Genomic DNA, 13,553 nt, shown 5'->3' with positions numbered 1-13,553 from the left:
TAGAAGGGAGAATGGCAGAATGGATCAATTAAAAATAAAATCACCATCAATTAGAGATACTGACTGATGTATTTACATGTTAAATGACATGATATCTACAAGTACTTTAGGGGAAAAAAAACAGAGTTCCAGATGCAACAGGACTGGCAAAATGTTGGTAACTGACAGAGCTGGGTAATGGGCATATGGTGGCAGTCTTCATCATATTTTGCTTTTGACTCTGTTTTAAATGTTCCACCACGAAAAGTGAAAAACAAGGACAAAACAAAACCAAAAGTCCCACTGTGTGCTTGTTAAAAACACCTATCGCCCATCCCATACCAAGTGGTTCTAAGTGTACCACATCAGAGGCGTTCCCAGAACCTGCACTTTCAGCTTGCTCCCAGCAGTGCCATTGCTGGCAGTCCTGGGGATACTGCATGAAAAAGAAATACTGGGTTCAGGGACAAGTTATCAACTGGTGCCTCAGTCACTGTATACTTGGACTAAATTAACTGCATTCACACATTTTAAATTTGTACTCTGGGCTTTTAATTAAGGTCACTATGAAACTCACTAAGACTTACTTCTGCTATACCTATGAGAAAGCTATTTAGGAAACTGCTGACTATACCATTCAGCAGCCCATATAAAATAATCCACAGGAGAAACAGCATTTAGCATTTTTAGCTTCAAAAAACTCCCACCTCCACCAACAAACCAAGATTTCATTTATATTAAGTTCTAGAACAGGAAAAAACAGTCTACAGCAGGAAAAAAAATCAGACCCTTGGTGGCCTGCAAGTAGCAGCAGGGACCGACTGGGACGGGAAGGGGCTGGGACTTCAGAGGTGCTGCTGATGTTCTACACTGCCAGAAGTCTGGGTTACAAAGTTATATATTTGCCAGAACTCTTAAAGTGATACATTGAAGATCTGTGCATGTCATTAAATGCATATTTTGCCACCAAAGGAAAATAAGAATCACAAATACTGAACTCTAGTTAATGATATGGATGCTTGGGGGTAAAATATACTGATGTCTGCAAGTTACTTTGAAATGCATCAAAAATGAATACAAATAAATTGGTATTGGATAAATTGACGGATAGACTGGGGTCAGCAAACTTCCTTAAAAAGGGCTAGAGAGTAAATATTTTAAGCTAATGAGCATACACGTATTGCAACACTCAAATGCCATTCTAGTTCAAAAGCAGTCACAGACAATACTTAAATAAATGTGTGTTGGCTGTGTTCTAATAAAACTTTACAAGCATCCAGGTTGCTTCCCAGGTGGTGTGGGGGTAAAGAATCCACCTTCCAATGCAGGGGACCCAAGAGACATGGGTTTGACCCCTGGGTCGGGAAGATCCCCTGAAGTAGGAAATGGCAATCCAATCCAGTATTCTTACCTGGAAAATTCCATGGACAGAGGAGCCTGATGAGCTTACAGTGCATACACACATACTCTTCGTATGTGTGCAAAGAGTCAGACACAACTGAGCACACATACACACTCAGAGCCAGCAGGATATAATTGGCTGACCTCTGGAAAAGTTATGTGACTGAAAAAAATTAGGAACAACTGTACAATCTAGGTAGTGAGTACATGGGTATTCACTGAAGGATTTTATTCAGCTTTTCCAGATGCTTGAAAATTTTCAGAAAAAACAAAAATATTCCATTTCCCTTCCCTTGAGGAAACAAATTATGTTCATCCTTTCTAGGATTGATGCCACAATAAAATTATCACCAGACTGAGGGGTTTATAAGTAAAATTACATGATGTCCATGAATTGCTTTAAAATGCTTCAGGAAAAAAAAAAGTAAGCTTCATCATTTTCTTGGATCCTATTTTTCACTTTTAAACCACCTCAAAGGGAAACATATCTACAAGACTATGGTGGCAAATGAGCATTATTTCTTTGTATGACATATTACCAATTTTAACTGTCTTGGCTCTCAGGCATGTTTCAGAGAAAATGACTACATCACTAAGGAGCTAACACTGCCACCTGCTGTGTTCCCATGGACAAGCATGTAATTCATTTCTACCAAATGCAGCTTTATAACCTGCACAGGGCATTTATACATCATAAGATTTTCAGCAGGTCATCACATCAACTGGAAAACCCATTTTTTAATAAGACCTATTTCTTAAAACCATCACACTTAATTAACTTTAAAATTTTTACGGTAAAATACATGTAACATAAAACCCACTATTTTCACCATTCTTCACTTCACAATTCAGTGGCATCAATTACGTTCAAAACATTGTTGCAACCATCACCACTACCCATTTCCAAAGCTTTTTCATGCCCCGAAATAAAAATCTGTCCCCATTAAACACTAACTCCTCATTTCCTACTCCTCTCAACCCCTGGTAACCTCTAATCTACCTTCTTTCTATGATAGAATTTCCTGCCTTTTTAAGGTTGAGTATTCCATTATATGTATATACCACCTTCTGTTTACCCATTCATTTGTTGATACACATTTGGGCTGCTTACACCTTTGGGCTACTACAAATAATGCTGCTACGAACACTGGTGTGCAAGTGACTGAGTTTCTGTTTTTAATTCTTTCGGATACATTCAGATGAGTGCACCTGCTAGGTCACGTGACAACTCTACTTTGCGTTCTAGAACCACCAAACTTTTCCAAGTACACCATTTAATGTTTTCATCAGCAAGATGCAATTTCTCAAAATCCCCACCAACACTTGTTATTTTCCACATTTCTGATCAGTTATCATGGGAAGTTTGAAGAATTACCTCCATGTAGTTTTAACTTGTATTTCTCTAATGACTAATGGTGTTGAGCATCTTGTCATGTATTACTGGCCATATGTATATCTTCTAATGGGGAAATGTCTTTCAAGAACTTTGCCCATTTTGTAGAAAGTTACTGAATTGTAAGAATTCTTATATATTTGTAAATTAAATGCTTATAAAATATTTTCTCCCATTCTGTAAATTGTTTTCTCACTGTCTTGATAACATCATTTGGTACACAAGTTTTTAATTTTTATGAAATCCAATTTACCTATTTTTGCTTTTGTTGTTTGTGCTTTTGGAGTCCTATCTGAAACTTCATTGTCTAATCCAAGATCATGAAGATTTATCCTGTTTTATTTAAAGAGTTTCAAGATTTTAGCTCATATTTAAAATGTGATCCATTTTGAGTTAATTTTTGTATATGGTATGAGGTTAACAGTACTACTTTGTTGTTTTAGCATGTGGAAATGCTAAAACAGTTGTCCCAGTACCATTTTTTTAAGTGATTGTTCTTTGTCCTTTTAATAAACTCAACACTCCTAATCAAAAATTCACTGGCCACAGATACGTGTGTTTATTTCTGGATTCTCAATTCTATTCCACTGGTCTACATCTATCCTTATTCCAGCACTACACTATTTTGATTACATATCAATAACTTTTGATTGGGCTTCCCTGGTGGCTCAGATGGTAAAGAATACGCCTGCAATGCAGGAGACCTGGGTTTGATCCCTGGGTTAGGAAGATCCCCTGGAAAAGGAAACAGCTACCCACTCCAGTATTCTGGCCTGGAGAATTCCATGGACAGAGGAGCCTGGCAGGCTATAGTCCACAGGGTTGCAAAGAGTTGGACACAACTGAGCGACTCACTCACTCCACTTTTGATTACCGAAGAAGACTGTCACAAAACAGTTTACTGACAAAGACGTCAATCATTCATCTGAAATGAACAAGCTCTCTTACCTGAGAATACCACGGGTCTGGAGGACTGCTTTGCATTCGAGGAGTGCTGCTTCTTTTCCAGTGCGGTTAGCATTCCTCCCAAATCCAACTGTACTGGAATCTGGCTTTTCTTTCTACTACTTTTAAAATTATTCTAAAAAGTTAAAAATCAGAAGTTTACTCATAATACTTTATTTTACAAACTGTACTTTTCATTTAATAACAAAAAGCCATATAATTAAGGATAAAAAAAGACAGATACAGAGACTAAAAATCTTGAAATTAAAAGTAATTAAAGAAAAGCCCCATCAATTTCAAATCATCTGCCAATATTACCACCAAGGTTGCTTATTTCCTTCTTATCCTTTCATTACACTCGTTTAATTAAACCACTTACATGTCTGTTTGCATCTCCATTATGAATAAATAACAGCATACATCTACAGATAAGGAACAAAGGCTGGAATAAAGTCCCTGGCTACAAAGTCTGTGTGAGGCTAGCTGGTTCGTACTACTGCCTCATTAGCACCTTTTGCTCTCCAACTGCCTAAGTGAGCAAAACTAACAACCGTGAAATCATGGGGGCACATCAAAAATGTACACAAGTCCAAAGTACTAAATTTAGGCACAAGGTCAGATATCCTCTAAACAAACGTTATTCCTGAAATAACTGTGATACAGGTCTTGAGACTATATAAAGGCTGGATGGCATGCTGTCTCCTGTGCTTTAGTGCCTCCACTCCTGCCCTCCAGCCACTTTTCTCTTCCCTAATGCCAGAGTCACACTGGGTGAGGGCTCACAGCAAGAGGGGAATGCTAAGCACAGCACCGGCGCCCACAGAGACCTCTGCAGGGATGGAAGATGGCCAAATTACAACATAGGAATGCAAAGTTACAGGGTTAAGAATCTTACTCTTCATAAATGTGGAAATAATCACCCCACTTTGAAAGGCAAAGGGACAATGAAAATGCCCAAAGTATGCAAGTTCCCCATCTAGATTATGAACTACAAACTCATTCCTGAATCCACAGTGGGGGCTGAGATACAAGGAGATTCATCTCTTTCTCTGACCCTGACTACTTGACAACGCTTCTGTCAGACATAACTGCCTCACAAAAGGATTCTTCTATTTCCTGAATACACTAAGTCAATGTTTTTTCTTTAAATCAAACTTAGATGAGCAGTATGTGGTCCCCTCCTTTCTGATATAGCAATAGCAGTTATCAGTCATCTAATTTCAAAAGTGACAAAGTAGTTCTGGCTTAAGAGCAAATTTGTTTCAACATACTGGATGCGGTTCTGCAATGAAGAAATGAATCAAAACAAAACTACCTGTGCCCATAAAGGAAGAAGTCTGGAAAGGAGGCTTTCTTGAGAGTTTAGTTTAGCAAGAAAAGTTAAGCCTAAAGCAATTGTGGTTTCAATCTAAAGATTACCTGTGGCTGCTGCTTAGACTGAAATTTCGGTGACTCTACTCTGTCTCTTCTTTCAGATGCAACTGCCAGATTGGGAAATTCCTCGGCATCCTAAGTAAACCACATACCCTTTAGCTCTTCACACATCACAAGAATCAAATAAGCCCAACTACAATCTTTCCCTCGCTCATATTTTCTTTCTGTAAAAATCTCCTATAGAAGTGCTCAAAGGTATTATTTAAAAAAAAAAAAAACAAAAAAACTAATGTAACTGCTTTGGCTTTATTTCATTTTTAGAACAAACTTAAAGACCACAGTTTGAATGCCCCTGCCCCCAGAGAGTGTGGGGCCTCAAGGATGGGTTCACCAAGCAGTCTACGAACTGCCTCTAACCATCCTGACACAAGAGTATTCAAGCACATCCTTCAACTATGTTTTCTTTAGGGAAACCATCAACTTGGACACAGGAGATTTAAGCATCCGGTCCTGTGTGCTGACCCTAGGCTAGAAAAAAGAAGTCTCTAAACAATGTTTAAATCATGTAAAAATGTTTTATGTACTTTTGTCAATATTTTAGGCACCCTGAAGAAGTTATGTGAAAAATGAGGGGCGGAAACGTGAATTATTTGTTGGCCCAAACAATAATGCTCTAATACAGTCGCAGGTTTTCAAACAGGCAATCCCATTATTCTCAAGGGAATGTTTCAAAAGCCCTGGGAGCCACTCAAATTTGTGGGAACACCTCAGGCTTGACCCTAAGCTGGTGGCCTAGGGAGCACTGCTGAGACCCTTCCTGTCAGCACCAGGCTGCTGAGTCTGGTACTTCCTGACCCAGGAGAAACATAATCAGAATCCAGGATGGCTCCTTGGAGAACAAGGACATTCTTAAGAGTTATCACAGAACAATAATTTAAAGCACACTTTTGGAAGCTCATGATATTCTCTTCTTGCCCAGGGCCCACAACAGATTTATGGTATTGTAAGTTTCTCTCTATAGAGGAGCACATTATAGCAAGACATCTAAATAGAAAAGGAGGCCCTGCAGAAGCAAGCATGCCAAAGCAAAGGAAATACAGGTCAGAAGACACTGAGGGGATGTGGTATATATTAGTAGTATGGCATATACACCACTAAATTTCAATATAAGCAGTTTTGTCTCTAGACCATTCATTCATTCTTTTCAGATATTTACTGAGTGCCTGCTCTGAGATGGGCACTGTGCTGGAGACACCAAATTGAAGAAGTGGCTGACAGCTATTTTCTTTAGCACTAGGAAAACAATTATTTTAAAAAATGTTAGAGACTTTTTACTTGGGTAACCAGTATGAACCTCTATTTCTATTAAGGAAGACCCATTTATTATATCATACAAGGTGAGTAATAAATATAAATGTACTTCAATCCTTGGTGGCTCTTGAACTGTCAGGACTTCATATTTTGATTTAGACTTTTCTTTCTTTTTCTTATTCTTTCTTGAGGCTTCATTTTGCTCAGGATTGCCACCGTGTGATGCTTTGGACTAGAACAACAACAACAAAACAAAAAAAAAAAAAAAAAAACAAAGTAAAAATTACAGTTTTTAGAGAATTCAATAAACATTTTAATTCCATGCATCAGAATAAAATTAAGATATCAAGTTGTACAACCACACAGCAACCTTACTCAGATTTACTCCCTATTTTCTAAAGAGCCAGCATTTGGTAGAATGATTCTGAAGGAAAAAATCCATTAAAGCAGATGCCACATCCAACTGCTTTGAAACAGGTGGATTTGGACATAAGCTTTCAGCTTGAGGAGGTCATGATAATGATTCTACTGATTCAACCTGAAGTCCTTTCATAAGTCCAGGTGAGCCACTTCCATCACCACAGCCCAATGGCTCCTAAACCTGACTGTACCACAGGATCACCAATGCAGCCGGTGAATCAGACCTCTGTCTGGGCTCATCCCAGACCTGCAGAATCTGACCTCACCACCGTCATGCTCTGCTCAGCCCCCTGGCCTTTCCTCAGTCAGGTCAAGTGCGCTTTAGCTTCAGGCCCTTTGCACTGAACACTCACATAGTTGGATCTAGACTACCATCCACTTCCTCATTTGAGCTCAAGAGTCATCCCACCTCTGTCTAACCTCTCACTCTCCATCCTCTTTGGAGCACTAATCCCCATCTGACAAACTCTGTCTTGGTCTGTAGACAGCTAGTCTCTCTCCATGAGAATGGCGGCTCTAAGAGGATGGGACATTTTCAATGTCTGAGACGCTGCTTTGCCCCAATAAGACCTCACCCTTCAGAGGTAAGAAGTCTCAATGGCTATTAAAAAGAATATGATATTATCTACTAACCTGGAGGGGCCAACCATGGTAGCCTGTTAAGTGAAAAAGGCAACTTTCATATGTTATATGTATAGAATTATCCCATTTCTGTTCTTAAAAAAAACACCACCACCAAATAAACTTCTTTATTTATGTTTTCAAGAGCCTAAGGTGGAACAGAGGGTTGCCCAGCTGACTCAGCAGTAAAGAATCTGCATGCACTGCAGGAGATGTAGGTTCCATCCCTGGATCAGAAAGATTCCCTAGAGGAGGAAATGGCTACCCACTCCAGTATTCTTGTTGGGAAGATCCCATGGACAGAGGAGCATCGTGGGCTACAGTCTGTGGGGTCGTGAAGAATCAGACGAGACCGAGAGACTGACCACAACACAACAAAAGTGGGACAGACAGCAGGCTGTTAACGAAGGCTCCTGGAGGGGTGGGGACCACAGGGCTATAGGACAAGGACCTTTTCCATAACTAGATCTTTGTAATATTACATGTGCTTTTTTCAGTAATAGAAAGTCACAACACAAAGTTTTAGAGGGAAGGGGAAAAAACAATCAAAACATTATGACCACAGTGCAAAGTGATCTGGGTCATAAGATTATCAGAGATCTTCATTTTCTAATCTTTATTTTGGAACTTCTGAACAGTAAACTTCTCTTACACCTTTAATTAAAAAATAATTTTTACTCAGGTCTAGCATATTCTCTTATTTCTCTGTACATTCATTCCATTAATTTCTGAGAGTCTGATATTGAAACTCCAACTAAAAATCTTAATTTATCTACTTAAATAATTGCAATATATAGTGGGAACCACATGTAACTTTGTTCTGTATTTTCCTAGTCTCTTGTAAACGTGTTAAAATAATTTCATAATTAAAAGAATAAAAAAAAATTTTTTTTTAATTTTTTAAAGATGTTAGGAAAATGAAAACAGAATCTGTTAACTCTTAGAGTGCTAAATGCTGGTTTAGACGGTACAGTGGTGGCCTGCTGTGTAACCTGCGCCCAAATGTCGATGGGGCCTCGGAGGTGGCCAGTCTCTGTCTACTTGGAGTGGGTCTCACCACCGCCTCCTGTGTTCCTGAAGTATGCGCATGAAGCTGCAGGGAACAGGCACGCCAGTCTAAGTTCACCATTAATTATCACCAGCGCAGATTCCCTCAATCAACCAAGTATAAACACACAGTTCTTTTCTGTGTGGGATTGTCTAAGACACTTTGGATATGGAAAAGTATCCCGATACTAAAAATAATAGGAAACCAGTACGAAACAAATACTACCCCATATTTCAATCTAAAATAATGTATCAGTATAGAAAGAAAATCAAGAACAAAATCTAGCCTCCCCTACAAAACGCTCTTCAAGAAACAAATCTAGAGATTGAAAACTAACACCTTAAAATTATTTGAACTGAAAGGAAAAAATGAATTCTGAAATGCTATCTTACAGTAAGTAAGCTGCAAGTAACCAAGAATCAATTAGCATACTAGATGACTGCAAAATGGGGCATAAAATTATTTTGCTATCAGTACTTGTGGCAACGTAAATTGAACAGACAAAAGACTGCAGTATTTTAAATACCAAAGCGTAAGTTTCTTCCAGCATCTCTCTTTTAAAGAATTCAAAATGGTCACTGACATTTTAAGACCACAGGTCTAAAACATACATCCTCACTCATGTTAGGGATCACTTGCGCCCCTCAAATACTTGTGTCCCTCTTGAAAAAAGAATAAGACCTCAAGTACAACCAACTCAGATTAGTGCCTACAGTACCGAATGAAACACCTTCAGTGAGGCTTTGAGAGAGAAAGACTATCCAGTGGCACAGGAGAGCAACATGAACAAAGTGTGACGCATACCTTTTCAGTAAGGTGGACAACGTGTTTCTCTTTGTAGGAAGGCTCCAAAGATAAAACTTCAGAAGATGACACACTATCATTTCTAGGATCTGCTGGTGAAGCAACCATCTTTAGGTTTATCATGGAAGTAACATTTTTAGGGGCTGGTGACAGTTCTGTAGATAATGTCTGCCGAACAACATAACCCATTGGTGTCCAAGATAATTCTGCTCAAAGATAACCAAAATTGTTGAACAATCCCAACAGTAAAAAGGAAATTCCTTAGAAATTCCAAGCATGCACTACATGAAGTACTCAAGAGCACAGTTAAATTAAGGTACTGTTCAGAACACTATATAGGAAACTACAGTTTCCACTAAATTTACTTTTCTTCTTGGAACATGCAGGCTGAATTAACTTGAAAGGGGGACTGACTATCCTAGGATCTGCTCTTTTTAACTTGGGGGTGCAGGCAGTAAACAAATAATAATTTCCATTAAACAATAATAATCCACAATACATCCACATGGCAAACACACAGAAATAATGAGCTGAAGATCAAACTGTGGCCCTACTAACCTTGATGTGTACTTTTAAACATCAGAAGTCAAAGATCACTAGACTTCAGCTACCAAAGTAACTGGTAATTTATTTCGTTTTAGAACACAGGCTTAAGTACAGCAACACTACTCCTTAGGTGCCCGTGAAACTCTATACACAGACAAAACAAAAGGACATCCATCAGGACACAGGCAGGTCACGTCAGCAGCCTGCGGCCCCCCCACAGTGAGGAGACAGACTGTTCTTGTCACCACAAAGCTACACATCTTCACAGCAGTTCCTCAAGTGAGGATCTTGTATTGAATCACATATGTACCAAACATGCTAACACCATAGGAAACACAGCTGTGCATAAATCTAGAGTAATTGTGTAAAAAGATCTTCTGTTAGGACAAGTTACCCACAAAAATTTCAGAAGCAGAATCTACTGAACGCATTCTGAATATCTCACTTCTGCACCAGGCCAGGACAGACCAGCAGTTCTCAAAGTTCTGAGACTCCCAGGACCCTTTCAGGGGTCCACCGTCAAAACTGTTTTCCTGATAATAGGAATGTGTCATCTGCCTTCCCCACTCTCTTGCTCAGAGTACAGTGGGACTTAAAACAGTGTGACAGAGAACAGTCAAAGAGCTGAATGCTGAAGCAGATCTCCTGAACTGGGTGTTAAAGAGTTGCTAAAATGCAAAGGCTGCTCTCCTCTCCTGACTTTAACTTTGGGAAATGGCTACCTTTTTAAATTAAAAAGTGCTATGTTAACCTGTAATAAGTTTATTGTTATTTTTAAGTAAATTAATAAGTATTTTAGTATTTCTCAGTTTTAACCCTCAGACTTTGTGTTACAAACATTGACAATTATCCAAATAAACAGACACTCTTCGGGGTTTCAAAGGGTATTAAGGGGTCCTGAGACCAAAAACTATGAGAATCACTGGTATATGAAATGCTTAAGAAAGTGGTCATTCCTGAGTTCATAAAACGTCTCCCTTAGCCCGATGGACATTTCATTGAGAATTCCTTACTTGTATGTAGTTTACATTCCTTCTGCAAGTTAAGTGGGATCTTACCCACTTATTTCAATCTTCTAACAACAATGCCAGTTTATCAACAACCCATCAACTGCCTTAAAGAAGGCTTTAAAACAGAAACATTTCAACAGCACTAACCTGAAAATAAACTAAGAAAACAGACAACTGATTTTCTAAAATAGTATTTGGTAGCCACTCTTACCTCTCATACATGAAGAGGGATTGGTAACAGCATTATCGGTTACAGACTCAGTCCGATTATTATTTTTCACCACTATTTCACCCTAAAAAGCAAACCAGTTGTTTTCTTACTAGTTCAAACTAAAAATAATCATTATTTTAAAAACATATAGCCTCCTTCACCATTCTTAAAATCTGCAAAATATATGCTAATTAAAAATTCCAAACATGTAAGTATATAACATGCAAAGTTAAATTACTTTCTTTTGCCAAATCTCATTCCCCAGAGGAAACACCACCCATCTACAGCTTAGCTACTAGCATTTTAGTGTTTCATGGCTTCAGAGATAAACATCTGTGTATCATTTTAAATGGATCTCAATAATGGGATCACACTACACATATTATCACGTAGCTTAATAATTTCCAAGTCAGCAAGGATTCTTAAAAGCCAAAGTGCCTGCTGTCAAAGGAAAAGCTGTTTCCATCACACCCCCACACCAAAGCTCAAACAAAAATTCCCGAAAATGTCCACAAAAACAAGTCTTCTAATGTGTACTTCCTTTTATAGACATAAAGCTGCATCATGCATGGAACAAGAGGAACCAAATGACACTCGGGAACAAGAGACTACATTAAGAGAGACCTCAAAGTGACCAGCAGCACCCAAGGTGAAAGGAAACTGATAAACTCAAACTAAGTGGCCTTAAAATAAATTCTGAAGTTCATATGCTTCAAAAATTTACCCATTTTACCATTTCATCTAAGTTTAGTTAAAAAAACAAATTGTGCAGAAGCTTAAACTGCTGACTGCTGAATATGCCTTGGGCCATTTCTCTACCTAGGTAGTAGAAACCTGGCAACCTCAAAGAGCTGCTTCAGAACCATGGAAAGAACATGCTCCGTAACTAGGACGGAAAGCCACCACTTTCGTTAAAAACAAAAATAAAGCAAAATCCTCCAAGGGACACCTGCTGATTCCTGGCCCCACTGCAGAGCTCACTTAAGAGCCTGGAAATGCCTACATCGCCCTGGGCCCTCCTGCCCCAGGGCTTCCCCAGGCAAGGACCCACCACTTCCCTCCAGAGAGCAACCATGGTTTCCTGTGTTGGCAGGTGTCACTTGCTAACCTGCAAATTCCAAATCACTGCCCGACACAGCATACAAACCTTGCAGGAGGTGTCACCTAGAGCGCTTGTCCCTTCCAGGGAGTGTGGAGCTGTTTGCTTCAATCTGCTGGGGGCCTGAGGCCCCACCTCTGAATAGGATCTCGATAATTTCAGCACGCTACCTCAAATAAATGCAAGACAATGGCCACTAGGGAAGTGAATTTTTACTTTCAAATGATGCATTTCTGGAAACTCCAAAGGCATGGGGAGGTACAGAGTTAGGCAAAGAGAAAGATGCCCTTCTCCCTTCTATTGGCACTTTTCTCAGCTTCCAAAACACTGGGCTAGTTCTGGAGGAGGTGATGTGGCATCAGCATAGCTCTGTGGAAGTGGCTATACCCTGAGAAACAAATTCTCTTCTGGACCCATCTGTAGGCTGCTGTGTTCTCTAGGAGATTCCAGATAGACACAGTATATAAACATGTTAAGTAAACAAGTTAAAAAAAATCTGTCAAATGAGAAAATAAACGATTAAAATGCAGCCTGTTCTCGAGTAAACATAAGTTTTATGCTCACCAAAGTCAATGAAATACTAGAAATGGCTTACCTATTCAAGAATGATTAAGTAAATTACATGTATCGATATCAAAGATTCAATGCAAGTTATATGTCCAAAAACTATTTAATGACATGGGAAGATTACCATAAAAGTTTTAAAAAATTCAAACACAAACTTGTACATATGTATTCTTAATTGAAGGGAATGCCCCTCAATTCCCACAATGTAATATTAAAAAAAGACTAAGTGCCAAACATGGTTTGCTCTTGGTTGTACAACTTTAGACAGTTTGTTTTTTCTTAATACTTTTCTGGTGCTATGTTACTAACACCATGAGGAAAAAAAGTTCCTTTTTATGGGAAAATTGAAGAAAAACAAAACAAAACAACTCCACATGTAATTCAAGAGTGTGAATATATAAGGCACTGAGTGTGCAAATCTCCCCACACAGCATGAAGTGTCCTACTTGTCCACATACGCAGTACTCATACACAAGTGTGCAATGACATAAAGTGTCAGTCATGCCCCTGCCCACCCTGGACCCTCTGTACCCTGTACTACTTTTGTGAGAGCTCATAGGCTTGGAATTATCCACTGACCACCCACGATGAAGGCATGGAGCCCCTCAACCACTCAGCTATTCCATACACCCAGCCAAGGCCCAGAAAAGTCACCCAACAGCTAAATGAAACTGTGATTTTTCTACATCAGTCAATCAGCCTTACTTATCACCACCATGTAAAAGGAAAACACCCAGGTGTGACAGGCTAAGGGTCAACATGTTGGGAAGGACTTATTTTCAGCACATTATATAAGCCACTACACATTATATAAGCCACTACCA

At 39.1% G+C, this 13,553-nt stretch overlaps 1 protein-coding gene across 12 annotated transcripts in view; it reads right to left on the bottom strand.

Moving 5' to 3' along the window:
- SECISBP2 (SECIS binding protein 2) overlaps positions 1–13,553 on the bottom strand; it is a 37,256-nt gene that overhangs the window by 14,763 nt on the left and 8,940 nt on the right. For 2 of the 12 annotated variants that reach the window (XM_061163558.1, XM_061163559.1), the window contains exons 6-10: positions 11,064–11,145; positions 9,297–9,502; positions 6,513–6,635; positions 5,138–5,227; positions 3,722–3,854 (exon numbers count right to left, since the gene is read on the bottom strand). In XM_061163558.1, the coding sequence (XP_061019541.1) occupies positions 3,722–3,854; positions 5,138–5,227; positions 6,513–6,635; positions 9,297–9,502; positions 11,064–11,145 (634 nt within the window). The remainder of the gene's footprint in view (positions 1–3,721; positions 3,855–5,137; positions 5,228–6,512; positions 6,636–9,296; positions 9,503–11,063; positions 11,146–13,553) is intronic. The other 10 variants (XM_061163562.1, XM_061163568.1, XM_061163563.1 and 7 more) reach the window with 7 other exon arrangements.

The sequence above is a fragment of the Dama dama genome, chromosome 16, assembly GCF_033118175.1.
Source record: "Dama dama isolate Ldn47 chromosome 16, ASM3311817v1, whole genome shotgun sequence".
NCBI lineage: Eukaryota > Metazoa > Chordata > Mammalia > Artiodactyla > Cervidae > Dama > Dama dama.
This window is presented reverse-complemented; position numbering and strand designations above follow the sequence as displayed.